This window comes from Chamaea fasciata, unplaced genomic scaffold (assembly GCF_029207755.1).
Source record: "Chamaea fasciata isolate MVZ Bird 193981 ecotype frontalis unplaced genomic scaffold, bChaFas1.0.hap1 SCAF_27, whole genome shotgun sequence".
Classification (NCBI taxonomy): Eukaryota; Metazoa; Chordata; class Aves; order Passeriformes; family Sylviidae; genus Chamaea; species Chamaea fasciata.
The window spans coordinates 3,934,989-3,948,406 of NW_027094112.1; the positions used below are offsets into that span (position 1 = coordinate 3,934,989).

The window sequence follows — 13,418 nt, forward strand, 5'->3', positions numbered from 1 at the left end:
AGTGTGGCACTGGGGAAGCCGCTCCGCGGTTCCTGTTGTGCCATGGGTCACATCACGCCCTGCCGGCAGCTGTACCCACCAGCGTGTGCATATGCGTGGCTGTTATTCAGACACGGTGGGGGGCTGTGGTTGTCCCCCCCGTGTGATTGTGCACATCCACACATGTGGCTGTGGTCACATATAGAGGTGGCAGTGCTTGTCCCCCTGCGTGGATGTGCCCACACACACGCGTGTCTGTGCTTATACATGTGTGTAGCCATTCTTACACACACACACAGAGCCATGGTTGTGGCTTGCACACACGCATGGTCATGTTCACACGCGTGCATGGCTGTTCTCATATTCATGACTGTGGCTGTACACGCATGTGACCGTGCTCACACACGTACATGACTGTGGTTTTACACACATGGCTGTACTCACACACACATCCACATGACTGTGGTTGTACACACATGGCTGTACTCACACACACATGACCACATTGATACAGAGCCGTGTTCACACATGTGTGACCAGGTTCACACACAGAGCCATGTTCACACACACACACACACATGTGACCATGTTCACACATACACAGCCATGTCCATACACACATGTGACCATGTTCATACACACAGCCATGTTCACACACAACTGCTCAAACACACAGAGCCGTGTTCACACATGTGACCATGTTCACACACACACAGAGCCATCTTCACACATGACAGTGCTCAAACACATAGCCATGTTCACACACACACGTGTGACCATGTTCACATTCACACACAGAGCCATGTTCACACACACAGAGCCATGTTCACACACGACAGTGCTCAAACACACACACAGGCATGTTCACACACACACACATGTGACCATGTTCACAAACACACACAGAGCCTTGTTTACACACACACAGAGCCATGTTCACACACATGACAGTGCTCAAACACACACAGAGCCATGTTCACACACACACACACGCGTGACCATGTTCACAAACACACAGAGCCATGTTCACACACACACACGCGCGCGCGTGACCATGTTCACAAACACACACACAGAGCCATGTTCACACACATGACAATGCTCAAACACACACACAGCCATGTTCACACACACACACGCGTGACCATGTTCACAAACACACACAGAGCCATGTTCACACACACACGAGCCTGCCCGCACACAGGTCCGTATCTGCACACACGGGTGCCGTGTCCCCGCCGTGCCCGTCCTGCCCGGGCCGGGCCGGTGCCGGTGCCCATCCCCGCTGCGGCAGGCCCACGTGCCGGCCGGCGCCCGCCCGCACATGGCTCTGCAGCAGGGAGGCTGCTGGGGCTAAAAATGGAGCAGGGCGCACATGCCAGCGCCACGTGACGCGCATGGAGAGGGCTCCCCGCGCGAGGAGGAGGAGGAGGAGGAAGAGGAGGAGGAGGAGGGAGCCCGCTCACATGGGCTGGCACAGATGCCAACCGGGCCGCTGGCCACGACGCCGTGGCCTCTGTGTGACCTGTGGGTTGGGGGGCTGATGGGGTGCCGCCCCGCCCCCCTCCCCCCCCCACTTCCTCACACATTTGACCTTTGGGAAGGTCAAACATGGGGCGACGGCGGAATGGGAAAGGGGAGGAGGGTTCCCAGGTGGTGGGTCTGAGGTGGGGGATCCGCAGGCTGAAGGAGTTCCCGCTGCTGTCCCGCCCCCTACCCCCCTTGGCCCCCCCGTGGGGTCCCAAGGCTGCAGAGGGAACACAAACATCAGCACGTGAGACCTTGAAGGGGGGGGGGGGGCGGGCAGGTGAGAGGGGTCCCATCTGCCATGGCTACTTCACACGGGGTTGCTCCTCAGACCCCCCCACATGATGAACACACTGGGGTCCCCCCTACCCCAGGGGTCCTGCACCCCTTTTGCACCCCTATGTGACAGTATCACCCCAATTTCTGGGTCCCTAAACCCTCCTGGGGTCCTGACACTCCCAAACCCTATCCCAGTGCACCTTTCCTGTGGTCCTGCACCCCTGAATCCTCGTGGGGTCCCTACACCCCTTGACCCTGCATCCCTTTTTGGGTGCCTGCAACCTCCTGGGGTGCATTCATCCCTAAATCCTGCGGGTCCACCAATCTGTGCACTCCTGCTCCCCCCAAATCCTGCACTCCTGCACCCTCCTGGGGGACCCCTGTATCCCCAAACCCTGCACCCCCAGACCCTGCACTTCCTGGGGTCTCTGCCCCCCAACCCTGGTCTGCCCCATTCTGCAGTGCCAGGACACCATGGGGTGCCCCCCTCTGCCTTGGGGTGCCCCCACCTGCCGTGGGGTGCCCCCAGTCCGGGCCAGGCCTGCCTTGTTTACCCGATTTTTCCCGTTCCCGGGGAGGGAGGACGATTCTGGCAGCTGGAGCTGCTGCTCCAGCCAAGAGCCAGGGGCCGAGCCAGGGCTGCTCCCGGCAGGAAAACACCCCCAAAACACCCCAAACCCCGACCCTCCGAGCACTCTCCTGGCCCCCCATAGCAGCACTGGGGCTTCTGTCCCACCCTTCCCCCCCCAGTGCCGTCAGTGAGGGAGGATGAAAGGGGGGTCAAGGGTGCAGGACCCCCAAATTGGGTGGGACCCAACACCTCTGGTTGCCCCCCTAGAGTACAGTTATGGGTGGAGAAACTGAGGTTCGATGTGTGTAGGGTGACACGGGGACACAGCTGGAGCCGGTGTCCCCAAACCCACAGTGCAGCTACAGCCCCGCGGTGGGTCTGGGGGTGTTCAAGTGAGGCTGGGGGTGCAGGGCTGGGGGCTCTGTGCCCTGTCAGCCCCCGCTGTCCAACCTGGGGGCCGAGGGGGTGAAAAGCAAGAACGAACCCCCGTTCCCGGCGGAGACGCCCCCCTTTTCCTGGAAAAGGTTCAACAAGGTAAACAAGGCTCCAGCCCCGAGTAAAAATAAACCCTCGGCACGCAGGCGCCGGGCGGGAAGCGGGGCGAGCGTCACGCGGCACGGCCACGGCACCGGCACCGGCTCCGGCACCGGGCACCCCGCACCGGGCACCGGCCTCACCCCGCGCTCTGCCACCGGCCCCACCGCCCCTCTGCTGCCTCCTGCCCCCCGGAGCAGTGGCAGGGGAGGGAAATGCAGACTGCATCCCCCGTGGGGCTGTTGAAGTGGGGGGGTCCAGGGGGTGCAGCTGGGGGGGGGGCACGGCATGGAAAGGGCAGGGACGCAGCCGGTGGCACGGACGGGGTGACGTGTGTGTCCCCCCGACACTCCGCGCACCTCACGGCGGGTGGGGGTACCCCATGGGGTCCTGCCACGACGGGATGGGGCAGACCTGGATTGAGGGGTAGAGACCCCGGGAGGTGCAGGATCTGGGGGTGCAGGATACAAAGGGACAGGATCTGGACTTGCAGGACAGGATCTAGGCTTGCAAGCACCCCAGGAAAGTGCAGGGATGCAGAGTTTGGGGGTGCAGGATGCAGGGGTGCGGGGTGCGGGGTTGCAGGGGTGCAGAGATCCGTGGAGGTGCAGGATTTAGGGGTGGGTCTGGTAGCATGTGAAGATCTTGAGGGGCGTTCAGGTGCCCGCCTTGCGCTATGGACTGGTTGGCACGGGCACTGCCATGATGGGGTGCACAGGGAGCCGCGGGAAGCCCCCCGAGGCACAGACCCGGCCTCTGGAGGCGTTCTCGGCTCACGTCAGCTGCAGTACCCCGCTGTCCCGGTGGCTTTGGTGGCCCCTCTCCCTCACCCTGCTCCCCATGGGTGGTCCCAGAGTCGGGATATCCCGGAAATATCCCAGCTGTGCCCAGCCTGGGGTCCCTGCTCGCAGCACTTTCACCAGGACCCCCCGTGCCGGGTTCCCAGCCTCATGGCGGGACCCCACAGAGTGACCCCAAGAGGTCTGGCCCGTCCATCCCAGTCCCAGTCCCGTCCCGGGGATTCCTGAGGGATCAGGATTTCAGGCGAGCATCACAAGCGCCGTGTGCCGCAGCGCCGTGCGCGGGGATGTTTTCCCAATCCAGACGTGCGGCTGAGTCACGGATAATCACCGGGAACGTGCCGGGAGGAGCTGCGTGGAGCCAAGGGCACCTGCACGGTCCAAGCACGGCCCTGCGGGCAGCCGGGTCCCTTCACCCCGGGACCGGCGTTCCCCCCGGGTCCCCCCGGGTCCCCCCGGGTCCCCCCGTTCCCGTGCCAGCCTGGCCCCACACATCCTTCCGGGAGTTGCCGCGGTTCTCCCGGCCGGAGGTGCCGCGGTACCGTGCAACCGCCCCGTGACTCAGGGCAAGGGCACGTCCTGTGCGGTGTCGGGGTATTCCCACCACCCCAGTGCTTTGGGGAACCCCAAAACCCGGGACCACCCCCAGCAACCCCCGGACACCTCCAGCTGAGGGGTAGCCTCGTCACCCACGGGATGCCGGGGGGTCTTTGGGGTGCAGAGCAGAGCTCTGGTGTCCCTCCTCGCGCACTTTGCACAACCGGGGCACCGGAGGCCTCCCCTCCTGTGGGATTAGCTCGGAGGATTTCCCGGGGCTGGCACATCCGTGCTCTGCTCCTTCTCCTCCTGGCTGAGGGCCAGGGCAGCGCCCGGCGCATGGCACCCGGGAGGGTGCTGGCACCCCCAAAACCTTCCCCTTGGCGGGAGCAGGAGCACCCCCGGAGCCCCCGGAGCCACCGAGCTGGGCTGGCTCCGGCCGGCGCCGCGACCCAGATCTGCCACCAACTCTGTCCTGGCACAGCGTTGCCGCAGCCCCCGCGGCAGCCGGGAGTGGGGCCAGGCTGGGACGTGGATGCCAGGCACGTGCCACAGCGGGCACCCGCCGTGGGCAGCATGGGGACAGCAGGGGCTGGGCAGGGGGACATGGGGAGGGGGCAGCGGGCAGGGGCTGTGCCGGGGGCTGTACCATGAACAGGCATCCCTGGCGCTGAGGGGGCTGCGGTGGTAGAGCTGAACAGGTGGGCACAGGAGACGGTGCCATGTGGGGTGACAGGGGTAACTCGGTGTCCCCAGTGCAGGGGACAGTGCCACGCGGGGTTACAGGGGTGCTTGGGTGTCCCTAGAGCGATGGACAGTGCATTGAGGGGTGACAGGGGTACCCGGGTGTCCCCAGTGCTGTGCGGGGTGACATCGGTGCCCAGGTGTCCCCAGGGTAAGGTGCCACGCAGAGTGACAGTGCTGTGCCTGGATATCCCCGCTGCAGGGGACAGCCAGTGCCACGCTCAGGTGTTCCCAGTGCAGGTGACAGTGCTGTGCAAGGTGACAGGGCTGCCAGTGCCGGGACTGGGGGTCCCCAGTGCGGGGGATAGTGCCGTGCCAGGTGACAGATGTGTCAAGTGCTGCACCCGAGTGTCCGCAGTGCAGGGGACAGTGCTGCGCCCGGGGGTTCCCAGCGCAGGGACTGTGCCGCGCTGCGTGACGGGGTACCCCGTGTCCCCGGTGCAGGGACCAGTGCGGGTCCCGGTCCCCGCGGTCCGTCAGGCGGCCCCGGTGCGGGGGTCCCCGCCGAGCCCGGGCTCCCCGGCGGCGCGGGGCCGGGGCCGCCGGCGGAAAGTGTGTCACTGGGGCACGAGGCTGTCCCCGGGAATCACATGGGGGAGGCGGCGGCGCCGCGTGCGGCCCAGTGCGCAGCCGCGGCCGGTGCGGGGGGCGGCGGGGCAGGCGGCGGGCGCACAACAGCCCGCACCGGGCGGCGGCGCGGCACGGCTCAGCGCGGCTCCGCTCCGGGAGGCTCACGGGGCCGGGACAGGATGGCGGCCCCCGAGGCTGGCAGCACAGGTCAGTGCCCCGCCGGAGCCCCCCACCCCCGGGACCACCGTGCGGGCACCGGTCCCCAGCGCCGGAGCAGATCGGGGGGCAGCGCCCCGGGACCGCGGCGAGGGGCTGCGCGCTGAGACCGCGAGTTGGAGGGGTCCGGACACGGGGACCGAGGGGTCCCGCACGCCCGACTGGGCAGGATGCGCACCGGGACCGCGTCCCGGAACGGGGCTCCGTCCTACCGGGACCGGGGGGTCCTGCAGAGCGGGGTAAGGCTCAGACAGCGGGGCCGGGGTGTCCCCGGGAGGAGGGTAGGGAGGGCTGCGCGCCGGTACCGGGCGTCCTGCACACCGGGGCTATGCGAACACCGGCACCGGGGTGCTTCGGTGGTCGGGGCAGAAGGGATGGAGACCGGACTGGGGTGTCCCGAACACTGGGGCGTGCTGGACGCGGAGGTAGGATGGTTGAAAACAGGGATCGGTGTTCCGGGGTGTCCCGGGCAGCGGGACCGGAGGGGAGCTCCGGGTGTCCCGGAGACCGGGGCCGAGGATTCCCGAACGCCAGAGAGTGCTGGACGCAGGGGTGGAAAGGGTGAAAACCGGGATTGCTGTCTCTTGGGCAGCGAAACCGGAGGGGAGTGAAGTGAGTCCCGGACAGCGGGACAGGAATGTTCCAGGAACCGGGACAGCAGGGCAGCGCACAGGGATCGGTGTGTCCCGGGCGGCGGGACCGGTTGGGGTGACCGGAGGGGACCGCGGCGGGACCGGTGTGTCGCTATCAGCGGCACCGGGGTGTCCCTATCTGCGGGACCGGGCTGTCCCTATCAGCGGCGCCGGGGCCACGGGGACCGGGCAGCCCGTGGACGGCCGAGGCGGTGCCGCGCGTGTCGGGGCTCCCCGCGCACCGGGAGGGACGGAGGGGGGACCGGAGGCGGTGCCCCCCCCTCCCCCGTGTCCACCCCCCCGCACGTGTCCCCCTCCCCGCCGCTGCCACGTGCGGAGTTTGTTTTCCCCGCAGCCCCGCCCCGCCCCCTCCCATTGGTCGGCACATGACATCATCGATGACGTCACGCACGGAACTGGGGACGCCGCCGTTCATTGGGGGGGGCAGCCCTGTCTCCGGGGCAACGAAAGGGGGCGGGGCGGAGTCTGGCCAGTGAGAGAAAGGTGGGCGTGGTAAAGCGTGAAGGGGCGGGGTTTAGGGGGCCACGTGCGGCCGGAGCACGTGGGGCGGCGGCGTGAGGCCGCCTGAGCTTGGGGGAGGGCTGCGGGGAAGCTGTTTGGGGGGGTTCCCTCTGTTTTGGGGTCAAGAAAGTTTCCCTCGTTCTGGGGCAAGCCCTTAGGGGGAATCCCCGCACCCCAAACCCTAAAATGGGTGTCCCGAGGCTTTAGGGGGTGGAGATCCCCCCATTATTTCGGTGTTGTAAGCAGCTGGGGGTCCCCAGGATCAGCTGCCCTGGAGGTGGGACCCACTGTCCCCAATTCTGTGACCCCCTTTGGAGGTGGTTCAGTGATGAGCGATAGTGACAAGCTGGCTCTGGCGCGTGGCATCTGTGCCAGCGGCACCGTGTGCGGCGGGAGACACATGGCCCTGGTGATCCCGTGTGTCCCCGACATCACCGTCCACGTGTCCCAGCCCGGAGTCGTGTCCCGGTGCTGCTGTCCCTGCCCCGTGAGTGGGGTGACAACGGCTGTGACTTCAGCCAGGGGCCACGCGTGTGTCTCCCCCTATGCTGCTCCCCACTTTCGGGGGTCCTTACACAGCTCCTCAGTCCTGCAGTGGGGACGTACCCCCCCAGTTGGGGGGGCTGCGCTGGGAGCATCCCGGTGCCATGGGGGGCTGCACTGGGAGCATCCCGGTGCCGCGGGGGGCTGCGTCGTGGGGGGCTGCGCCGTGGGACTGTCCCGGGAGCTGTGGGGCGGGAGCCCGGCTGCGCTGCTGGCACGGAGCCAGGAACGGCAGGAGTAACTCCTATGACCTCCTGATTTCACCTCTCCAGAGGGTTCCCAGCCCACATTCCTCCTGCAGGCAATTCCGGGGTGCCCTGCCCGTGTCCCCAGCCGGCACGCACCCGGATAAACCCGGCTGTCCCCGTCCCACGTGGGGCCGTCGCTCGTGGCGGCCGGTGGGTGCGGTGCCTGACTCAGGGTGGGCGGCACACGTGCGGCGCAGCGGGATATCCACGGATCCGGGATGTATCCGGGGTGCTTCCCTGGAGACCCCACCCCGCGTGGGGCTGCGATTCCCCTCTGGGGGGCTTCCCTCCTCCCCCCCCCGCGCTGAGGGAGGCTGAGCCTGGTGTAGCTCAGTACATGAGCGGCCCAACGGGAAACCCATGGATCCGGGATGGTTCCCTATGGATCCCACCCCACCTGGGGCTGCAATCCCCCTCCAAGGGGTTTCCCCCTCCTCAGCTGGGAGAGGCTGAGCCTGGCACAGCTCAGTGCATATGTGGCTCCGCGGGATGCCCGTGGATCCTGATTGCCGATGGATTCAGGGTGCTTCCCTGGGCATCCCACCCACCACCGGAGGTTCCCACCACCATGAGTCGGGGGAGGCTGAGCCCGGCACTGCTCAGTGCATGAGTGGCTCCTTCTCTCTGCAGGTGGGGTGATCAGCTACGTGGGCTCCAGCGGCGCCTCTCCCACCCGCACCAGCCCCGTGTCCCTCTGCAGCGACAGCTCCAACGGCAGCTCCCAGTCGGGCTCGCAGCCCTTCCCCACGTACTTCCCCCCGTCGCCCACCGGCTCCCTCCAGGATTCCCGCGCCTATGGCGGAGCCACACTGGCCCCCCATGAAGACGGCTCCCCTTCCTCCTCCTCCTCATCCTCCTCCTCCTCCACTTCTTCCTCGTACGGCTCCTCGGTGAATTTCCCCGGGGTGCAGCCGGTCCCCGCGGACGAGCGGCGTCGCAGCTCGCCAAGCAAAGCCGGCAGCACCGTCACGAGTGAGTGGGGCTCGCGGGGGGGTGGCGGGTGGTCTCCCCACCCCGCGGCAGGCACCCCTGGACCCCGCTGACCCCCGTCCCCCCGCAGAGCTCAACGGGATGGTGCTGCTCTGCAAGGTCTGCGGGGATGTCGCCTCCGGCTTCCACTACGGCGTCCACGCCTGCGAGGGCTGCAAGGTACTGGGATGGGGCCGGGCATGGGGCACGGAGCCCCTGTCACACTGCTGGGACCCCCAGTGATTCCTCCCCCTCGCCCCGCAGGGCTTCTTCCGCCGCAGCATCCAGCAGAACATCCAGTACAAGAAGTGCCTCAAGAACGAGAATTGCTCTATCGTCCGCATCAACCGCAACCGCTGCCAGCAGTGCCGCTTCAAGAAGTGCCTGCTGGTCGGCATGTCCCGTGATGGTGAGCTCTGAGGGACCCTCGTGACGTCCCGAGCCGGGGATTCCCTCTGGGGGTGGGATTCCCCGTGCCCAGGCTGCTCCTCCCTTCCCTGGATGTATCTAGGGCTGTAGGTCCCCTCTAGAGCCGGGTCCCCCTGCCTGTGCCGGGTGCTGTACCTGTCCCAAGGGATGTGTCTGCCCTTCCTGGAATCCCCCCATGTGTGGGGCTGTGTGTTCCTTCCAAGCCTGCGTGCCCCGTGCCCAGAGCTGCATGTCCCCCCTCCCAGGATGGGTCCCCCATGGCCAGGGCTGTGTATCCCCTCCCACACAGAGTCCCCCAACATCGAGGCTGTATGTCCCTTCCTTGGATGCATCCCCCCCGTGCTCAGGTCTCTACATCCCCTCCCGGGATGGCTCTCCCTATCTTCAGGGCTCTATGTCCCTTCCAGGACCGTGTCTTCTCATTTTTAAGGCTGCATGTCCCCTTCCAGGATGGGTTCCCCCCCGTGCTCAAGGGTGGCGTGTCCCCTCCAAGCCCGGGGGAGGGATGCAGCCCTGCTCCCGCCAGCCCCTGGCCCCTCCTGGTGCAGGTCTGGGGGGCGGGGAGGGGGTCACGGTGCCTGCTGCCGCTGATGTCCTCCTAACACCGGTGTCCTCCCTCAGCCGTGCGCTTCGGGCGCATCCCCAAGCGGGAGAAGCAGCGGATGCTGGCGGAGATGCAGAGCGCCATGGGCGGCATGGCCAGTGCCCCACCGCCGATGCCGGGGCCCGGCGAGGGTCCCGCAGCGGGTGGGGGTCGTGCGCCGCCCCCCGGCCCCCCGCCGCTCGCCCCCCCCGCCTGCTTCTCCCAGTTCCCGCAGCAGCTGACGCCGCCCCGCTCGCCCAGCCCTGGGGGGGCCACCGAGGACGTCATCGCGCAGGTGGCCAAGGCCCACAAGGAGATCTTCATCTACGCGCACGACAAGCTGGGACCCCCTCCCGCCTGTGACAGCGGTCTTCTGCGCTGGGACGCGCCCCCCGCCTGGGCCCCCGGCCCCCCCGAGCCCCGGCTGTGCCCCGCCGCCTACCCCGAGCCCCCGGCCCCTCGGGGGTGCCCCTGGCCCCGCGGCCCCAAGGACGTCCTGCCGGTGAGCGCCCGGGGGCTCCCGCTCCCTCCCAGCTATTTTTAGCCGCTAATCACATTAATCCCCTTGTCGGTGCCCCCCCCGGCCTGGGGTGGCAGAGCCGGGGGAGCCCCGCAGAGGCCGGGGGGAGCCCCCGCAGCCCGCTGACCCCTGGTCACCCGCAGGCATGCCCCATGAACAGCCACGTGCCCGGCCGCAGCGGACGCTCCGTGCAAGAGATCTGGGAGGATTTCTCCCTCAGCTTCACCCCCGCCGTCCGTGAGGTCGTTGAGTTCGCCAAGCACATTCCCGGCTTCCAGGCGCTCTCCCAGCACGACCAAGTCACCCTGCTCAAGGCTGGCACCTTTGAGGTACATCCTGGAATGGCGAGGGCTCGATGGACGGCATGGCGCCCTATGGCATTCCCTGTGCTCCATGGACTGGCATGGAGCCCCAAAACTTGGGAACAGTGGCTCAGAACAAGGCAGGAGTCCCGTGGCGTCGCAGTGCCCCACATTTGGGAGCCACGGCGCTCATGGCATTGCCTGGTGCCTCACAGCACTGCAGTGCCCCACATTTGGGATCTGTGGCACAGAGCACGGTGTCCCTGTCATGGCACAGTGCCCTGTGGACTGGCACAGAGCCCTGCAGCACTGCAGTGCTTCACAAACAGGAGTTGTGGCATGCAGCACAGTGCTCCGGACATTATATAGTGCCCCATGGTACTGCAGTGCCACACTTTTGGGAGCTGTGGCATGGAGCATGATGCCCTTGGCATGGCATGGTACCCCATATTTGGGAACCACGGACTGACACGAAGCCTCATGGCACTGCCTGGTGTCCCATGGCATTGTAATCCCACATTTGGGAGCCGCGGCATGAAACACAGTGCCCCTGGCATCGCACAGTCCCCGTGGCATGGTACCCCACATTCGGTAATCACAGTATGGATCACGGAGCCCATGGGATGGCACAATGCCCCTGGCACAGTCTGGTGCCCCACGGCACGGTAGTGCCCCACATTTGGGAGCTGTGGCATGGAGACTGATGTCCTTGGCATGAAGTGTGGTGCCCATGGCTCTGCCTGGTGCCCCGTCCCATATCCTGCCCCTTGCCCACAGGTGCTGATGGTTCGCTTTGCGTCACTGTTCGACGTGAAGGAGCAGACGGTGACATTCATGAGCCGCACGCGGTACGGGCTGGAGGAGCTGTGGGCCATGGGCATGGGAGACCTGCTCGGGGCCATGTTCGACTTCAGCGAGAAGCTCAGCGCCCTCGAGCTCAGTGATGAGGAGCTGGGGCTCTTCACCGCCGTCGTCCTTGTCTCGGCAGGTGGGCACTGGAGGGTTCAGGGAGTTTTGGGGGGATTGAGGAGTTTGGGGCTTGGATCAGGGGGTTAGTGGGGTGTTTGGGGCTTTCAGGGATGGGATCGAGGTGACTGAGTTGCCATTGAGGTGATACCGGGGGAACATCAGGGGGGTTTTGGGGGTGGAGCTGGGGTGTCTCCTGCCCTGCCTCTGACCCCCCGTCCTCCACAGACCGCTCGGGCATGGAGGACACAGCATCAGTGGAGCAGCTGCAGGAGACGCTGCTGCGGGCCCTGCGCGCCCTCGTGTTGAAGACGCGCCCGGCCGAGACCTCGCGCTTCACCAAACTGCTGCTGAAGCTGCCGGACCTGCGCACCCTCAACAACCTCCACTCCGAGAAGCTGCTCTCCTTCCGCATCGACGCCCAGTAGTGCCCCCCGGACCCCCCAGGACCCCCCTCGCGCACCCCTGTACATACACCACAGCGGGGGGACACACAGACTTCCCCCTCTCCCCCGGGGCAGCACCGACCCCGTGGCGCCCGTCGGACTTGCAGGGATTCACCCCAAGGTGGGCGCCAGGATGCTGGGACCCCCCACCCCAAATCGGGCACCACCCCCACGGCTCCGCTGGCAGCGCCGGGGGGTCCCTTCGCCCTGACACCCCCGTTCTGGTGGCCGGGGGTGGGACGCAGAGGCCGGATCCAGCCGCGCCGGGGGGGGGGGGGGTGGGTCGGGGGTGGGGGGTTTGGTTGGTTGTTTTTTTTTTCATCATATATTTATTACATAAATATATAGTAAAATAGACCAGCAACAATTACCATAAAAATATCTTTCTTTAAAATCCTGACCAAAACACAAAAGGGTTTAAAATCGCACGTCACAGACTGTGATTGTCACGGGGGCTCTGCGGCCCCCCCGGCCCGCGCCCCTACATTCAGCGACGCCGGCCGCGGCCCCCCCGGCACCCTGCATAGTGGGGGACCGCGCGTGGGGCGCGCCGAGCCGAGCCGGGCCGTGCCGGGGCTGTGCTGGGCCAGGTGCCGGCCGGGCTCGACGCCCGCGGACAGGGGCAGCTCCGGGAGCCATGAGGTATGTGCTTGGGGGGGGGCGGGGGGGGGGGAGGCGGGAGGCGCGGGGACGAGGGGGACGCGGGGCGGGGGTGGCCCGGGGGAGGTGGCGCAGGGGTGGGGGGCACCGGTGTGGCCCCCCGGGACCGACGCTGGATGCTGGACGTGCGATGGCGACGCGAGACGGAGACGCGGGGACGGCCCGGGGGGGGCGCGGGGGGAGTAGAGGGTGGGGGGCGTGCGGGGGACAGCGGGTGTGGGGGGCCGGGCTGAGCCCCCCCCAGCCCGGGACAAGCTGCCCCAGGGCCCCGTGTGGCCGCTCGGGGGGGGGGGGGGGTCACGGGGGCTGATTAAGACACGTCCCGCGACGGCGCTGCCGTGTCGCGACGGGAGCGCGCGGCGTCACGCGGAGTGTGCGCGGGAACACGCGGGCAGCGCGGGGCCACGGCACCGGCACCGCAACGACATGGCACGGCCACGGCACCGGCACCGGCACGGCCACGGCGCCGCGCCGTCATTGCACCAACAGGAGTTGCCATGGCACTGACATGGCACGGCCACGACACCAACACGCGTGGCCATGGCACCGGCATTGCACCAACGTGCCTTGCACCGGCACCAACATGGCACAGCCACGGCGCTGGCACAACACCAGCACGCGTGGCCACAGCACCGGCACGGTCACGGCACCAACATGCGTGGCCATGGCACCAACAATGGCACGGCCACGGCACCGTCACGGCCACGGCACCACCGGGCGTGGGGGGCATCACCCGGCTGCCGCAGCCCCGCCCGTGGCCCCAAGGCACGTGTTGGGGCCGGTGCTGCCAGGGGTGGGGGGCGAAGCCCCGAACCCTGTGCCCCCCCCAGTGCGGGCGTTA

The 13,418-nt window shown here is 67.1% G+C and overlaps 1 protein-coding gene across 1 annotated transcript; it reads left to right on the forward strand.

Moving 5' to 3' along the window:
* Positions 1–5,561: 5,561 nt before the first annotated feature.
* NR1D1 (nuclear receptor subfamily 1 group D member 1) lies at positions 5,562–12,146 on the forward strand. The gene is made up of 8 exons (XM_066205030.1): positions 5,562–5,748; positions 8,333–8,674; positions 8,763–8,851; positions 8,936–9,080; positions 9,722–10,185; positions 10,347–10,532; positions 11,283–11,493; positions 11,700–12,146. Exons 1-8 carry the CDS (start codon positions 5,562–5,564, stop codon positions 11,897–11,899), a joined length of 1,824 nt encoding a protein of 607 aa, XP_066061127.1. The 3' UTR covers positions 11,900–12,146.
* Positions 12,147–13,418: the final 1,272 nt, after the last annotated feature.

Coding starts and splice junctions, on each gene's coding strand:
- NR1D1 (XM_066205030.1), top strand. CDS start 5,562: ATGGGGGAGGCGGCGGCGCCGCGTGCGGCCCAGTGCGCAGCCGCGGCC. Junction 8,852..8,935: donor ACGCCTGCGAGGGCTGCAAG/GTACTGGGATGG, acceptor CTCGCCCCGCAG/GGCTTCTTCCGCCGCAGCAT. Junction 10,186..10,346: donor GCCCCAAGGACGTCCTGCCG/GTGAGCGCCCGG, acceptor GGTCACCCGCAG/GCATGCCCCATGAACAGCCA.